General features: G+C 45.3%; 1 protein-coding gene and 1 long non-coding RNA gene across 2 annotated transcripts in view; one reads left to right on the top strand and one right to left on the bottom strand.

Moving 5' to 3' along the window:
• LOC146796869 (extracellular calcium-sensing receptor-like) overlaps positions 1-18,120 on the bottom strand; it is a 143,721-nt gene that overhangs the window by 113,346 nt on the left and 12,255 nt on the right. Inside the window, exon 2 of the mRNA XM_085631406.1 lies at positions 16,034-16,325. Within this exon, the coding sequence (XP_085487532.1) occupies positions 16,034-16,325 (292 nt within the window). The remainder of the gene's footprint in view (positions 1-16,033; positions 16,326-18,120) is intronic.
• Positions 710-8,087, top strand: LOC146796870 (uncharacterized). Its single transcript, XR_014969959.1, has 4 exons — positions 710-821; positions 906-972; positions 1,067-1,118; positions 7,974-8,087. It is a non-coding gene; the product is annotated as an uncharacterized LOC146796870 (long non-coding RNA).

Raw genomic sequence — 18,120 nt, 5'->3', positions numbered from 1 at the left:
ATAAATCCTGTCTAGAAGTACAGTGGGCCGAAAAAAAGCATACTATACCTCAGTTACGTTTTAACATACTACAACAGGTGTTAAATACCATGAGCTCTTGTGGGTTCAATGACAAAATTGAATTCATATGTTTTCTATAACTTGATTGTTCCATACATGTCATGGGTTATATGTGTTTTGAAACTGTCCCACTGTTTTTTAATTCTTAGCTTATCTCTCTGACATTCTATTATTTTCATTATCATTCATCATTATTTTTTGATTAGAAAAGCGCAGAAGGTTCAAAAGTGTATCTTGAGGAATCATGAGGGTGTTTTTTATTCCCAGATATACATTTTTACATTTTTTAATTTTATCGTTTTGAGGTTGTTGATCGTTTATGGTTATTTGCGTTTCCCTTTTCCTTTCACAGTCATTCAGTATTCAAGCTTCACTTTTGTGGCTCGGATCTTTTTTTCCCACTCACCTCACTTTTGGGTATGGCTTTACAATGAAGGACGGTCCTGCAAGTAATTCATTGGCAATTCAGTTTTTCAATAAGTTGGAATCATCTGTTTTGTGTTCCATTTTCGAATATTCTATATTTTCAGACATGCATGCTAATTTTTTGCATTGACATATAAAATGAGAGTAGAATATGTTTTCGAAATCATACTCCGTTACACCAAGATAGACCACAATAGTTTTGAGTCCGTCGTTTGTGTTTACTATTGGGTGACGTCACACGCTGAAGTCGGAATAAACTCACTCGAGGAGCACTTCGGGGCTAGAACACGCACAAGAGCAAGAGGACTACTCTCTCACATAAGCGTACTACTAAGGTAGGCACCTTACATTTGATTTGTCTTATAAATGGCTACTAGAATTTTGCCAATAGGAGTAACTAGGTGTTTTGTACTTCACAGCATCACGTATTTAGAAAGATTCAATTATCGTGGCAGTTCATAGAGGATTTTCTCTCCGAGTTGTGAAGTAGGTGTGTTTTCAGCATGTTCTGGCAATTTTTTATCCCGCATTCAACCTACTCGGTGCACTTACGTTTATTTTTCTATTTATATTTTTGTAGTGTCGAATCTGCGTATGTTCTTGTAGAACCATCCTTGATGGCACACATTTAGGTGAGTTTCATGAGGGGACCCAGGGGGAGCGGAGCGCGAGCCAGTCTCCCCCTGGGTGGTTTCGCACAAGGGAGCGGCCACCCAGGTGCGGGGTAGAGTTAATTAGGGAGGCGGGAGGCGCGAGGCAAGAGGCAAGAGGAGAGGTGATAAGTAGAGGCGCTGTGGGGCGGGAAATTCATTGTGATCAAGGGAGTGGGGAGGAAGGGTTTTTGAATTTGCTATTTGACTCACGTCTGACACCGTATTTTGGGGGCGGTAGAGGGTGTCGCAGGTGGAAGTGCGTGACGCTGTCCGGGTGCGCTGCGAGGCCGGGGGGGAGGTTTTACGAAGCCGGGCGTCCCAGAGCAGGCTGGTTTGGGACTGGAGTGTCGCCCGGGAAGGCTGCAGGTGGCGTCGCGATGGCGGTGGCGGCGTGTGTGTAGCCCCAGCTTGGAGACGGCGGCGTGGGCACTGCGGCAGGACAGGAGGGGGCCATGGAGGCGGGGACTGCGCGTCTGGAAGCATCGGCCGTGTTTCTCGGTGAGCCTGCATGAGAGTTACAGGTATTTGGGGCCGCCCGTAGCGTTGTCAGCGGGCGGCGCATGGCAGGGGGAGGCAGGAGAGGGCGGCCGTTAAGCGCAGCTGGTGGGCGGGGGGGAGGCGTTGGGAGCCGTGCAGCCGCTAGTGTTGTGAAGTGTGAGGTTGGCAAAATGTGTTAGTGGTACGGAGGGGCCCCAATTCCAGGGCGAATGTAGTGTGCAGACACAGTCGCTTGCCCCAGTGCATAACGGTATGGCGGGCCGAGAGGTCCGCAGTTGTTGAATTTAAATGGGTGGCAGTGGGTTATTCGCCCTGCCCCGACGGTGTCCTGCGTTGCCCCCCCCCCCCCTGTTGTTTTGGAGCACAATTAGGCTGGACCGCCCGTTTTGATGCCACATACGGGCGTTAGCTGGTCTCAGGGCGCCTTGTTTTAGGTCCAACTCCCCAGGAGGCGGAATTTTCTCGGCAAGTCGGGTCCATGGGAGCTTCAGGGGAGGCGCCAGTGGCAGCCTAGTCCTCACAGTTACAGGTTGCAGGAATATTAGGTCAGACAGAGGTTTGTGGCAAGCAGGTAGCTCGGTATTTTGGCAGCCAGCAGGCGGGATTGGGGCGACAGCGAGGACGCTTGCGGGGTACTGCCAGGACGTTGAGCGCGGGCACACCGAGGGCCAGTGGGTCTGGGTGAGCGTGGGTGGCGCCCCTGGCAGGGCGCGGGGTGGTGAGTAACGGGTCCTAGGGGGCGCATAAGAAGTTCCGGAGGAAACTAGTCAGAGCGGCTCGGTTTCCACACTGCCAGTTTTGACCACACGGTTGACGGCTGGCAAGCTTTCACTGCGGATAGAGCACGCAGCGGCTCTGTCTTGGGGGCATGTCGAGGGAGGGAGATCTGGAGCGGTTTTCCCTTTCTGGCACACGGCCCCCCATCTGTCCAGTCAAGTGTTCACTGTTATTTGGTTTCTGGCGGCAGGGGAGTGCGGGGCATGCAGGGTGGAAGTGGGGCTTTGTGTGGTGATCATGGCGCTGACATGATATTTGATACTGACAGTGATGCATTGGACGTCGGGGAATGGAGTGAGGGAGTTGGTGGGGATGACGGAAACGATATGTGACATCATGGAGGGGTCTGAGGGGTTTGTCGGGGCTACCCATTATGCTTCTTTTGCAGACGTCTTGAGCGGACCACGCAAACAGCGGGAGCATGATACTGGCACCCACCTACGGGAGGAACGTCCATTTATACAATGCGGAGTGGGGCATTTGTGTGGGGTTGCCGTGATGGCGTGGGTATTTGGTCACTGACAGTGATGTTTTGGATTGAAGGGGCATTGCGTGAGGGAGCTGGTGGGGGATTTTTTGAGGCACAGTATGTGACGTCAATGAAGGGTAAGAGGGGAGTGCTGGGGCAACAAAGTATGCTTAGTTTTTTGCAGGCGTCTTGAGCGGACCAAGCAAGCAGCGGGAACAGGTCACTGTCACTCAACTGTAGGAGGTACAGCGGAACGTACAGAACAGAGCGGCCCAGTTGCCAACAGGTACGGCAGGATGGTGGTCGGTTTGGCAACAGGGGAGTGAAATGCACACAGCACTAAGGTCCCCTTTTTGTGGGGGAAGAGTTGGTGGGGGTTAATGCTCATGCTGGGGTTGTGCGCCCTGGGAATTTGCTAGATGCTGTAAGGTTGGGGGGGACTCGATATTGTTGGCAAGGCACGGTCGCTGAGACGGGTAAGGACGTGTGGGATTCAGTGGAGGGAGACGAGAATATACACAACAATTGCCGTATATGGGGTTTGGTATGATTTTAGGATCAAATTGATTGGTTCAGGTCACAAGCAGCATTTTGACATATGAATTTGGGGCTGTTTTTAAAGTGCTGCATCAGGTTATTCTGGTCAAAGAGGGTTTCACAGAGGGGGTTTTCCGGTTAGGAACCAGGGCCCAAGTCAGGGTACGTGTTTGGATGATCTGACATCTGCTAAGGGCTTCCCGCAGGTGGTCCAACATACGTTGCAGTACAAGGTTGCAGCGGGTAGGGTGGCTGGCCCTTTCGGTCAATGTCACATACGCATTTTGATGGTCTCTCCATTGGGGGTGGGCCCACAACAGAAAGCTGGGGATTTTTTCGCCTGATGCCACATCTGTCGTGGCCTGAGGGTGCCTGTATGACCGATTTCATATTTGCCAGCGGATTCTTGCGTGTCTTACGCTTCAGTGGATATGCACTGGGTTTGGTACGCTCTGCAGGGCGTCACGTGCAATTGGCTAAAAGTGATATACTGTCTGCTTTCGTTTCCTCCCCATCCATCCATGCGATTTTAAACTGTTAGACATGCCTTTAGGGGGCGTTTACTTAGCTACGATGCTGCCAAAGGGGTTTATTCTCTTTCGGGTGCAATATTTGAAACATTTAGCCCCTTTTTTACAGTGGCGTTTTTATTCACATCTCGGGTCACCCCCTCGTATGCCATTATTTGGTTAATTTTTGGTTCCTTGGTGCTCAGAACTCGGGGCAATGTCATGCGGCTTTGTCTGCTTTTCAGAGTATGGCACAGGAGATCGGTGCCGTTGGCTTGGGACGCACCGCAGGGCCTCAGCTCTACATGGTTTTCTTGGGTATTGCAATAGATACAGTGAACATGGTAGCCCGGCTGCCGGAGGCACAGTTGCCGGAGATTTCTTCATTTTGTCATCAAGTGATCGGGGAGCCCGACTCGGAGGTCAGGGGAGTGCAGACATTATTGGGATACCTCATGTTTGCATGTAGGGTGGTGCGGGCTGGGAGATCTTTATGCAGGAGGTTGGGGTTGGTTATGTCTGGGGTTTTTTTCTTCCGCACCAGAGCGTAGGGATGTCTGCAGCCTATAGGGCGGATTTGCGATTGTGGCTGATTCTCTCGAAGGGCTTCAAAGGAGTGCCTTTGTTTTGCGGTCAAACATATGGTCTGGCAGGTTCAGGTTTTACTCAGTGGCGGTGGGAGCAACAGGTTTTGGCGTATTTTGGGCAGGGCGTTTGGTGCGCAGTGAGTTGGCCAGAGGTTTGATTAAGGCAAGGGAGCAGTTTCACGATTTTCGACTTCTTTCTTTACTAGTGGCATTGTATGTCTGGGGTGAGATGTTTCGGGATCGTTCAGTGATGTTTAATGTCGACAATCTAGCGGTGGTAGAGTTGATCAATCGTCAGAAGGCCAAGGGTTTGAGAGTTGTTACGTTTGCTGAGTGATGGCTTGTCGAAATGTTTACAGCTTATCATTGTTTTTAAGGCACGTCATATTTCAGGTGTCAACAATTTTATGGCGGACTTTCTGTCTCGGTGGCTGCGGGAGAAATTTCGCCGGCTGGCTCCTGGGGCCGCACTTCCCATAGACTCCGGTCCCACTGTGTGTCTGGGGGTGGGGGGCCTAAGAATGGTAGAATTGGTAGAGCACTTTGTAGCGGACACTCCGAGACAGAGCTATCAGCAAGCTTGGAGCGCGTTCTTCTATTATGGATACGCGGGTGCTCTCGGGAGGGGTAGGATGGCTTATGATCAGGTAGTTTTTTGGGTTTGGCTTTACACCTGTTGGTTCAAGGTTTTTCCCACAATACCATTTTTTCGGTAAATTGGCTGGGATTTCGTTTTTACGGACAATGAGGTGGGGGAAGGACACGGTAAGGGGGGGGTGAGTGTGCAGAGAGTTCTCAAAGGTTTACGTAGACTTTGGGCTGGGAACGAGCAGTTACGCCGACCGGTGTCATTTGATTTGTTGCAAAAGATGCTTGGGCGGCTGCCACTTTGCTGTTCTAATGAGGATGAATGCGGCCGTTTTAGGCTATGTTTGGTATTGTTAATTTTGGAGCATTTTGGGCATCCGAGCTGCTCGGTTTGTGTCATAGGGTGGGGATTGCCAGCGAGGAGGTTTCACGGGAAGAACACAGGCGGGGATTTGGTTGAGGGTCTATAAAAACGGTTCAGTTGGTTTGGGGTAATTGGGTTTTCCTAAACAGGTGTGGAGTGGGCCTCTGCGGTACAGTGAGTGTATGGGAGGGTTTTTTAGGGCGTTCTAGTTCCTTTTCTCTTGAGGACACTTTTTGCCATGCAGCAGGGAGTCAGATTTCAGTTGCACAATTGTTGGCAGTAATGAGGACAGTGCTGGTTCTTGTGGGAGAGAACCCTTTAATGTTTGGAACACATTCGTTTTTTGTATAGGGCTGCAACAGAGGCGGCGAGATTGGGATGGTCATAGACTAACATACGTCGGATGGGGAGCTGGAATTTCAAGTGGTGCGCGAACTATGTTCGAAAATAAATTTTTATTTCTACTGTGTTTCCTTTTGGTTAACATTTGTTTTTCTACCTAGGTACGTCTTCGGGGCTGGTAAATGCGAAACAGTCATCATGGATAATAGGACACTCCTTCGTAAAGTGGGCCGACGTTTATGCTGAGCAACAGATTTGTGGGAGATCGCTCGGACTACAAGGTGTTAAGCATGAAGTGGTTGTTAGGGTAACGGGGGTATGCGTTGGGGTTAATTTTTGTTTATTTGGTCCTGAGTTGTTCCAACAAGGGCCCGCCAGACTGGCTGATTATTCATTTGGGTGAGAATGATCTCGCGGCCCTGTCTTGGGCCGACACTCCTAAGCTAATGGAGCAAGTTCTAGCACACATCGAGTCTAATTGGTCAGGCACCAAGGTAGTTTGGGACTGAGTTCATACCGAGGATGCACTGGAAAGGAGCATGGAGACATGTAGCTATAGAGAAAGCGCGACGGAAGCTTATTAGAGCCATGAGAATATTTTGTGTAGGTGGGATTCCAGTTTCTTTCTTATTCCCATATACGGGGCTCTGAAGGGCATCTTTGCGGGGATGATGGGGTACTTTTGTCTACCATGGGGCAAGTTTTTTATTTGCTGGAGTTGAGGGTCATGATTGCTCGAATTTGGAACGAGAGCTTTTGGTGCGCATCTGCAAGATGGTACCCCTTTTATCTTGGGTGGGGCAGGAAAACTCTCTGGGTTTTCCTGGTTGGCGGGTTTTTGCTGGGGGGGTGGGCAGACTGGAGCGGGATTGCCCATCCTCCAACGGGGGAAGTGGGGGACGCAGTCATGGGGACGGGAAATGAGAATGAGGGGGATCTATCAACAGGAGTCATTGAGTTGTTTTTGCTTGGGGTCTACCTTGGGGTTAGGTTTTTATAGATGTCAGAGAAAATTTGGGGATTTGATTATCAGATAATGGAAAAATAGTGTTTAGAGAAAAATTATATTTTGGCACCTGTCTTAATAAAGTGGCCTTTTTTGCTAATAAAGAAGTGGTGGATTGTGAGTTATTGTGCGAGAGGGGACCCAGGGGGAGCGGAGCGCGAGCCAGTCTCACCCTGGGTGGTTTCGCACAAGGGAGCGGCCACCCAGGTGCGGGGTAGAGTTAATTAGGGAGGCGGGAGGCAAGAGGCAAGAGGCAAGAGGAGAGGTGATAAGTAGAGGCGCTGTGGGGCGGGAAATTCATTGTGATCAAGGGAGTGGGGAGGAAGGGTTTTTGAATTTGCCCCACCCACCCTTCCCCTTTTTTGTGTTTTCCCTTTCCCTCTACGGGGTTTTTCTTCCAGGTTTGGCTACGGCCAGGCCTGGGGTTTTTTCTTTTTGCCACGATAAGACAGGTTTTTTCGGTTAGCTAGTTTTTCTGGTAGGCGGGTTTTTGCTGGGGGGGTGGGCAGACTGGAGCGGGATTGCCCATCCTCCAACGGGGGAAGTGGGGGATGCAGTCATGGGGACGGGAAATGAGAATGAGGGGGATCTATCAACAGGAGTCATTGAGTTGTTTTTGCTTGGGGTCTACCTTGGGGTTAGGTTTTTATAGATGTCAGAGAAAATTTGGGGATTTGATTATCAGATAATGGAAAAATAGTGTTTAGAGAAAAATTATATTTTGGCACCTGTCTTAATAAAGTGGCCTTTTTTGCTAATAAAGAAGTGGTGGATTGTGAGTTATTGTGCGAATGGAGTTGCTTTCTTGGATGTTTAGGACACGGGTGCATTATCGTTTTTTACACTCGTTTTCTCCTGCTCACACGGTTTCCTTTCAACACGGGTAACTGACACATTCGATGATTCTGCGCATTCCTAATCACTTTTTTATGTTCACATAATACACGCTTAAGTAGCGTCTTGGTTTCTTTTCTCTTACTGGCCTCTTTTCTTTTACTGTTTTTCATTCTCTGTTATTTTGAATATCGGCTTGGTCTGAAAAATTCCAAAAGTACAAATTTCAAACGAAATATCATTGTTGTAAATGAAGGATTTGTTTGCTAGGTTTTATTCAATTTGAAACTTGTACACATTAGTTTTGTACATATTTTTCACAGCATTCCCCTGACGAAGGTGTTGTGATACAGGAATGCATTGGGAATTAAGAACTGTTCTGATTTTGATCCACGCTGTCAAGATATGAAACGATAAAAACGCCAATAAAAAACCACAGGATACTATGATATGAACTGTTGATAATTGGTTTTGACGCTTTCACTGTTTTGGATTATATAATTACGCTTTCTTTTGTATCATCGGCTTTATCTGGCCGCATACATTCTCATGGAATGACACTGTTTACATTATGTTGAGAACTCAATGAAGAAAATTTGTTTTATTAACACACCTTGATGTTTAAAGTGTAGAGGGAATATTTTGAGATTTAAATGAAGTTTTAAGCACCGCATTGGGCTTGTGAAAAGTGCGCCCACAGGTTCAGACAGTTATCTGTTTGAAATTTCATAGACTCTAAAAGGATACCATGCCCTATTCCTATGCTATGGGGCCTGGAAGGCACCTATGGTGCCTCCCTGAACATCCCTGCACCATATGGCAGGCACCACATGGTTCCTGACACATGGTGCAGGAATGTTTTTAAGGTGTACATTTTCTATTACGGCTTGTGCCACCAGCAGCACAAGCCACAATGGAAAATATGCACTTTGCAACTGCTGTGTAGGCGGTTGCATTATAATAAGGGCAGCAGCACCGCTCTCCTTGTCGGGCAGTCCTGCTTCTGTAATGGTGCGGCATTGTAATGATGCTCTTAGTATTCTCACTCCAATCTATACCACTGAAGAGGTTAGAAATCCTATTTCCACTTCAATCTAAGCAATGTTTGGTAAGTGTTGGACACTGAAAGGGTTTTATATACTATTTCCTCTCCAACCTATAGCAATTTGGAGAAGGTGTTGGAAACTGAAGGTAACATTCCCCATTCCCAATCTATACCAATTTGAAGAAGGTATTGCAGATTAAAGGGGTGAAAATGCTATTCACACTCAAATATAAACCAATTTTGGGACAGTGTTGGACACTGAAGGGGTGACATTTACTATTTACACTCCAATCAAAAACAGTTTGTAAAGGTAACATTTACTATTCTCATTACAATCAATACCAATTATGAAGACACTAAAGGTGTGACATTTACTATTCCCACTCTAACCTAAAAATTAATATAGCCCCAGAGGATAGGGGCTCCGGGGACCTTCCTGGCTCAGGAGGGTGGCTGCTTGCCTCCTCCCAAAAAAAATAGAACACACCCCTAGGGCTGGGGTCCCAAAGACTTTTTCGAGGCGTGGGAAAGGTGGCCAGTAGACCAGCCTTACTAAAAACTTAAATATTGCTCTGTAGGAGGTCATTTCTTACATCCTACCCTCATTTTGTGCCTGTCATTTTGCTTGTTGAGCTCATCTATCACCACAAGTGGCACCATAATAGGCGTTCCACAAACAAGGAAAGAGTTACGTTTTTAGCTATTTGAAAATGGAAATTTCTTCGCAAGTTGTTTCAAGTAGTGACTGTTCTACAGTCTAGCTATCATGACTGAGCACGAGAAGCCTAGCTGCTTTCATCCATTCAGTTTTAGTGATATGAACATTTTGCATACATGATGACCTATAAGTCTAGCTTCAGAGAAATTCTGAAATTTATAGCACAACAATTGTATAGTAGGCCTTCTGTGGCTCAGGCACAGTTTTGTGTCAGCATAATCTTACATAAATATTGATAATTGGAAGTTGGCTATTATACAATAGCTTCGGGTGACTAGTTTGAGCATACAATGTCTTGCAGGCTTTAGGTGCTGTGGACATGTGAGGCACACACCTGATGCACAATATTTGACTTCCTAAAGTGCATGAATAATACATCGTGTAACATATCAATGTGAGGACATAGTTCATATAAGTAGCGAAGCGGAAGTGAGCTGAGAGGAGTAAGCGGTGGTGACAGCCGAGAGGAGTATGTGGTGGTGGTGACGGCTCCTGACGGCTCCCATCTGGTGTGGTTCTATACTCGGCAGACCATGGACCTGAAACTGTAAACAGCAAGCAGTTTTATTGGCAGTGGTAGCGGTGCGGCGGCGATACAGCGGTGCGGCATTTCACTTTAATCATGCTGCTGAATACCTGGAGATACAGTGGGCACAGGTCGGGGAGCCCCCGTGCTACTTTGCATTGTGCCGCTCCTGTACCACACAGCCGCCTCATCAACTGCCACAACAGCACACCCTCCTCCTTGGGGTTTGAGTGGCTGTAGAGATAGCTGGTTGGACACACAGCAGGACCCAAAAGACCCAGAAGGACTCAGAACCAGAATCCCAGACCAGACCCAGAATGAGTGGACTGAGTCCGGAGCCATCCAGAGCTGAGGTAGATTGCTGCTGTGTGGTGAGGGGGACTTTGCGGTAGGACACAAAGTGGGTGCTACCATCTTGAAGGAGGAGGCTAATCCATGGTACAGTGACCCTGTGGCTAACCCACGGTACAGTGGCCCTGTGGTTGTGATTCCTGTGACTGACAGTTCCCCCCACCCCTGTTCCGTCCGGCAGGACTGCATGGTAGAACTACACGGCCCCTCACAGCTCTTCTGACTATAGCTCACTGATTAATTCAGCCTAAAGTGGTCACACAAGAAGGAATCAAGACTATCACACCCTTCATAATAAACAAACAAACAAGCAGATCATCTCTAGCCGAGATACAGCCAAGGCATTCGGGGGCACCCAGGACATGGTACAGCACTGTATAGCAATAATAAAGCTACACAGGCACAGACACTACATTTTATACACCCGGGGACCCCTGGATAAAGCTTATAACAGCAACACTCACATTCACACAGCTAGATAGGGAAGCCCACCCACCACTCAGCAGGAATCCAACCTCACCAATGAGATCAACGCCCCAAGCAAGACAGCCTGCGCAAGTCCAAACAGCTACTCGACAAAGCCAAACTAGGCAGCAGAAGTCAAGAGAGCAGGCCAGAGATTGAGTGCGCAGGGCCAGGCTGCAGGCTTCTGCATTTTACACCAATTGGAAACACTCGCACAAGGTCTTTGAGGCTCGCAGGAATAGGACTACCTCTAGGAAAACCACTAGAAAAATCAGGAGTGCAGAATCTGACAATAAAGACATATAGAAGTGGCAGCAAAAGGGAAGCAATGAGGGACAGAAAAGTCTGTAGATCGGGGCAAGATAGGGACAAGGACCGAGCTGCACACCCTATCTACCACAGCAGCGGAGGGAAGAGAAGGACATGGTATCACCAGAAACCGGGCGACTCGCAAACTAGCAATAGGGAGCCTCCTGATACATCAGTATTTTAGAAGGCTGAAGACGGAAACCCCAGGAGATCACACAGGCTGTATGGTGGGAAATGAGGGGCTCGCAGTAGACACCAGCCCAAGCCCCCTGCTAGCCAGCCAGGAGGCAACAATGGAGAGAGAGGCCCCCACTGTTATCCCAAATTGTACAATTCGGGATAGTCTAGAAGAATTGTTAATTACAGAGATGGTGAGACTCGCAGAGACAGCAGATACGGCCACGGATAGTAACGGCACACAAAATGCCATCAGCAAACAAATTAATCATAACATTACAGACCATCAGTTAGAGCAAACTGCGATCCTTGAGATATTGTCAACTATAAATGACGGCGAAGTACTAAGCAAGCCGCAGGGTCGAATACTCTCTGGACCCATTCAAAATAAGAATTTCTTTGAAATCGAGGCCCTCGTTCACCACACTAACGACCAGCAACATGACACACTGGATGATTCTACTAACCCTTGTGTCCGGGGAACCAATCATAACTGTTCCACACCCGTTAACAATTCCAGAAGGGCGCACATACAACAACAATTTGGTGATCTTTGCACCCCACATATACCATACACAGAGCCCATCACAACAACAGCAATATCAGCTAGCAAACCACAACCAATGGCAGTGGAACCCACAGGAGTCGCCATGGGTCAATATCCCATTGTAATGATCAGGATCCAACTTTTAAGGATGGCCCGGAACTCATTCTGAACACAATAAATTCCTCTATGCTGGCAGCAGTAAAGGCACTTACCTGGCAATCCCACAAATTAGTGATACAGGTGGAATTAATATATATGCTAGCACAAAGTGTTTTGACAATTAATAAAAAGGTGGACATGATTAACTCCAAAGTAGACAAATGGACTACTAGAGAAAATGGCCAAGAGGCTACCACAAGCCCAGTAAAGAACTTTAGTGAAGCAATAGTGGAAAAAATAACTACAATGCCTGATTTGCTAATAACCTTAATAAATCAATGCAGAGAAGCATGGACAAACAACACACAAGATAGGAAAAACTCTGAAAATGAAGAACTGCCCCCTGGAGTAACAAAGAGCATTGATGGAACCAGAAGCAATAATTGGCACAGCTGTTTCAACCAGCGTCATGCTCCCGAGCAAAAGTGGCAGCCCTGCAACAAGCATAGATGACGGACAAAAAAGCAGGACAACAGGCCAAAGAGTAATTGAAGGGCAATTTTCCAGACGGCAAAAGAAAAAACTACGGAAGTCACTGAAAACAAATTCACACAAAAAAGTGTGAAAGGGCAACTCTCCCAGACTAAGTCCATAACCAGTCTAACACTGGCACAGAGAGCACTGACAAGGGTCCATTGAACTATCCCATCTTCCAAATGAGAAACAGCACTATAGATGAAGTGGCTCAGGCAAGAAACTGCCAGAAAGCTTCCAGTTCAAAAAATCTGAATGTGAAGAACACAGAAGGTCCACATAAGGCAAATTCAATGTATCTCGATATACACACTGCTCCCAACTCTCAGGCACAATCCTACACCGAGGTGGTGAACACCAACCACAGAAATGTGGCTAAAAGAACCGAAAGTTGGCAGGCAAGGGCACCATCTGAGACCTGCAGAAGCACGATAACTCGAACAAGAGGACACAGCTCCACGGAAATGCAACCGTGCAAGAAGCCGGAGATGTCGTCACCGGCACCAGAGCAGGATTTTTGCACACCAAAGGTATACCCACCACTAATGGAAATACAACGCAAAGGCCAAAATACAGCAACTTCACAAACTACAATAGCATGGAAGACAACAACACCCAATCAAAGGGCCCGGATGCTCAAGCAACCTTTCAGCATTAAACCATATGACATAACAAAAGATTCACCATGCTGGAATAACAACCAGATGAGGATTTATAATCAAACAAATTCACCCTACGGGCAAAGACATGAAATGGAGGGAAAAGACATGGTAAAAGAACCTTTTGATAACTCATCACTTACGGTAATTTTCACCCCCAAATTCAAGACAAGAGGCCCGGGAGACATCCTAAACCTCTCAAATATTATATATCTCCTGTTAAGCATACCCTCACTAGCCTATTGAATTTCAGCTCATCTTGCATCAGTGCACTTTAAAAACTACACCTGGATAAGCTATAGGGAGACAACCCTGACAAAGTGGACCAGCAGGTTAGACACTCAAAACCTTATGGCAGAAAAAGAACTACTTAAGGTCTGGGGGATCCGTGTAGATAACTGTCCAACTGAAAAGTACCCCAAGTACTATTACAGAGGTTACATAAACAAGTGGCACAAGAGCCACAGAAAAGCATACTAAGGGGTACAAAATTGATCCTGAGTCAAACCTGCGATAGTAATATTAAAATCCAGCTTTGCAAGGGCAACTTAACTAGATATTGCATGGAGGTAAGAGCATCTAATGATGTAATGATATCTGAGGATTGGGCCTGGATCTCAACAGCACTGCATACCAATGGGAAGTCAAATTCCTAGCACAAGAAAACGTTCGATCTTTCACGGATCCTAACATCAATGGATACCAGGGAAAGCCAAAACGAACAACTTTGAAGGCATAAAAGAGCTGACAACAAGAACCAAGATTAGAATAATACGTTGGAATGTGGCTGGGCTCAAATTGACTTTAGCTAATAAAGAAGCCATGGAATTCCTCAAAACAGGAGACATTCTATGCTTACAGGAAACATGGATGATAACACCAATCTCTATTAAAGATTTCCAGGTAACCCACACATTGGCCAATAAGAAAAACATCTTTGGAAGACCCTTCCCATCAACTTAAACTGATACTAGAGACTTTACTTATGTCACCAGACCAGCATGCTTATATACTCCACCCCCCCCAAAACACAATACTGTATCCTCTTTAGAGAATCAACAGGTTAAGGGGAATGTAACTATGGTGTCTGGACGTGTGTGTTTGTAAATGTGTATCTTTTGTAAAGCACAATGGGGTGGATGGATGGAATGATGACATTAGGTGGGAATGCATCAGAGGGCACAAGTGGTGCTGGCACTACAGTGGTCACTTGTCAGAGCACCATTTCACATTGACTCAGTTTGAACATGCATGATACTCTCTTACTTGCTGGTGCTCCTTGTCCTGCATCTGAATTTATAGGTTTTGGAATTTCATTGTCAGCACATAACACTTTTGTGAGGGAGCCAAGTTCGTACCGTGTTATTATCCTTGCAGTGCATTTCCAAGCATTACAAGGGTCTCATGCCTGGCCCAGCATTGGGTAATCTACCAACCTTTGCACATTTCAGGTCGCCTCTGTTGACCTACCTCTACAGCATTGTACTGTTTGACTATCTCTTTATCTTTTCACTTAGTTGGCCTACAACTCATCCATCTTCTCAATTAGTTCCCCTCCTCAAAAATGCCAGTGCTACTCTCCCGATTTAATCCCCAGCTCTTCATGTTCCGCCCATAGTTGGAATACGACATCTGGATATGTAACTAGTGGGCAAACATTATGTGTTTCTTTTTCAGCTCCATTTTGCATTACATGTACTTACTTGATTCCGAGACTTGCAGTTTTCTGATAGTATATCCTATAAAATTCCAGTCAGAGTAGGTACCATAATCTCAGAGCAATCTCTCAAACTCTAAAACAGATCAAACTTTAGTCTCCCTGATATACGTTTAGCCCATCCATCAACACTCATAACAAATGCTCTCAAACAACTCCACCCCATACCATCAAGATTCATATTCTCTTTTGGTCTTTTGCAACAAAACTAATGAAAGAACAATACACAGAAATTCAATATGGGTCACGTTTAAAAAAAAAATAAATTGCAGAATGTTCGGAATTAAACTAAGTTTCAACTTTACGCTCTGTAATCACATTCCGCCTTACTTTAAATGCCTACATTGCCTCCCGGGATCAAAATACATGTGATTTAACCAGCTAAACACTATTTGCTAGTAACATCAACTAAAGGCCTGAGATGAGTTACATTAGTTCACACCTCTAAAGTTATTACTTGACGAGGAACTTCAGATGGAGGCAGTAAAATGGTGAAAATTATGAACTGCACCCCATATTAAAAAAATAACCATCACACTTACTGAAAGGCATTGACCATTCCTCTGACAGAAAGCAGGTATGGCATTCCATTTTTTTCCTTTTTCAACAATCTTTCTACAACTCATAAAAGTACTTCTATCCTGTATCACTCTCAGGGACTTCTCTAAGGTTTAAGATCCTGCATTCTGCAGTCCCTGAAGCAATCACTTTGATTACATGTGGAACATCACACAAAACTAATTACATATAGGAATTACAAATATTTGGTATTTACACAGAATTTAAAAGGAGAAAAATCCATGCATGATACAAAACCCCACAGTTTGTATGTAAAATGAGTAATTACTCCTTTTGAGAAGAGTGGCAGATAAATTGAGTAACAGTGGAAACTGTACCTCATCCTCAAGGTCACTAAAGGAGTATTACAGAATGTAAACGTCTCACAGAAGTGACACGAATAGCATTTACAGTCACGCTCCAAGTACAAATATGTATATGTTTTCCTCAATATATTGCTTGTAGTAGAGCAGAATACCATCAGGCTACCTCATTACAATGGCAAACGAAATTGAGTCAAAGTTAGTATTAGAGTCAGATACTTAGGGGAATTATGCTTGCTGGGAGTAGGGCAATTGTTCTAATAATATGGAATTGTCCAAAGAACGTGGAGAATCAGCATCACTGAAAGAGAAACAACAGGAAGAGTTGACAGTATAAGATAGGTCTGTGTCATACCTGTGGGATTCGACTGACTCCTAGTATTCTGGCCATAGGCAGAGCTCCTACTGTCAGGCCATCTCCCAGGAAGCCGGCCATCTTGGGCCTCCAATGACAGTCATAGTTGGGGATTGTCTCCTTCCCTCCTGAGAGCTGCTGCAAGGTGCCTCCGATAGCTCCCAACTCAGAGGAACATGAGTCATAGATCTGAAAACCCAAGGTGGTATTAGGTAGGAGATCTGGACTTCTATTGATCTGATTAATGGCAAACACCATGGCGAGGACACATTGGTAGAGCTCTGTATAAATACTGGAGATAGAAAACAAAGATTCATGAAGACAACTATGGAGTCTGTTTTCATGCATTGATTAGCATTGACTATCCACCTTGAACAGCAACAAGAAATAGGGTTTTCAAACACCTCAAGCAGTCACAATTAGCAGTGCAACAAAGTCATCTTTTTATTGTATTTACAGTTAAAAATTTCCCAAATTTCCCAAATGAGTGAAGGAGTGGTAGGGACCATACAAATGCACTGAATGTAGTACCAGAGTATGAATCCAGCATGTTAAAAGTAATTGTGATCATCCACCAGGGTAAGCATGCTGAAATTGCCGGGATGGGAGTCAAAATGTTGACACTAGTCTCAGAAAATGAACTGTCTCTTTCCCAGTGATTGGACCACCCAATTGCGGCTCCTGCAGGTAAACATGGTGGGGCAGTCCAGTTCGATGTCGACCGTACAGGGAAAAATAAAAATCCTATTCTGTTGTCTATCGACATCTCCACTGCCCCACTGCTCTTACCTGCAGGAGACGCGACTGGGACCACTGCACACTTGTCCTTCAGCACATTACAACATAGGCTTTTCCCAGTATGGTCAACAGCCAATTTATACTTGTAGTAATCTGTTTTTGAGTAGTTTTTGCACACTACTCACTGTGCGGTTCACTTTATTTAATGCTGTAGCACTTTGCTTTACCACTTAGGTTTGATAACAATTTATGTATTTTGTACTTAAAACAATGAGAATCTACGTATACCATACATACTTTGGCCTCTTAATTGATGTGTGCGACATCAAATTCGACCTCAATTCAAATCCACATATTATAGTCCAAGAGGTTCAATAGCCTACTAACAATTTTGGGAAAGAGTTTCGTTCATTGTTAAAAGGAAACACAGTCCTGGTGGTGGCTGAGGTATGAGGCATTTCTATTAGAATGCATGCAAAAGTGAAAAACTAAATTCAGAAACTAATTGATACAGATGTGCTCAAACCAGTGAAGGCAACAGAGTGGATAGCACTAGTAGTTATTGTGAAAAAACAGAACCACATGTTGATTTAAGGGCTCTCAATCACAAGGTAGTGGTGGACAAATTCCTACTTACTAATATTGAAGAGTTGGTGACAACCTTAGAATGGACTAACGTGTTTAGCACACTGGAAATGACTGCTGTATATCACCAAGTTGAGTTTGACTTGTCCTTGCAACATTTTACAGCTTTCATAACTCCTATGGAGACTTTTAAATTCAATAGGCTAACGTTTGGGATAATGTCTGAGGTGTTAAAGGATCTCCATGGAGTAAGGTAATACCAAGATGATTTACTGATTTTTGGTAAAGATAAGCAAGAGCATGATAAAAGGACATGCTTGGTTCTCACACTAATGAAGTCAGGTGTTACTCTTAAGGGAAAGAAATGTACATTGTGTGTAGAATAGTTGAATTATCTAGGTCACCTTATTTCCTCCAAGGGTATTTTGCTGAAACAGGAATTGGTGAACACTATAATGAAAATGGAAGAGCCCAAAAACAAGAAGGTGTTAATCTCTTTTCGAGGACTGATAGATTTTAATACCAGATGTGTGCAAAATGATGCAATGAAAATGGTAAATGGAGGATCTCAGTTGAGTTTGTATTTAGTTTAGAATTCTAAAAAGAGTTTGAAGAGTTGAAAACCGATCTTAAAAATGTTCCTAGCATAAAAGCATTTGTGTGAGGGGATGATACAATAATAGTAACAGAGGCTAGTTTGAAATGTTTGGGAGATGTTCCGATTCAAAAAAGGAAGGGAGTTGAGGAGTTGATTGCATGTGCGT

The sequence above is a fragment of the Triturus cristatus genome, chromosome 10 (genome assembly GCF_964204655.1).
Source record: "Triturus cristatus chromosome 10, aTriCri1.1, whole genome shotgun sequence".
Lineage (NCBI taxonomy): Eukaryota > Metazoa > Chordata > Amphibia > Caudata > Salamandridae > Triturus > Triturus cristatus.
The sequence above is the reverse complement of the archived record's forward strand: the minus strand, read 5'-3'. Positions and strand labels throughout refer to the sequence as shown.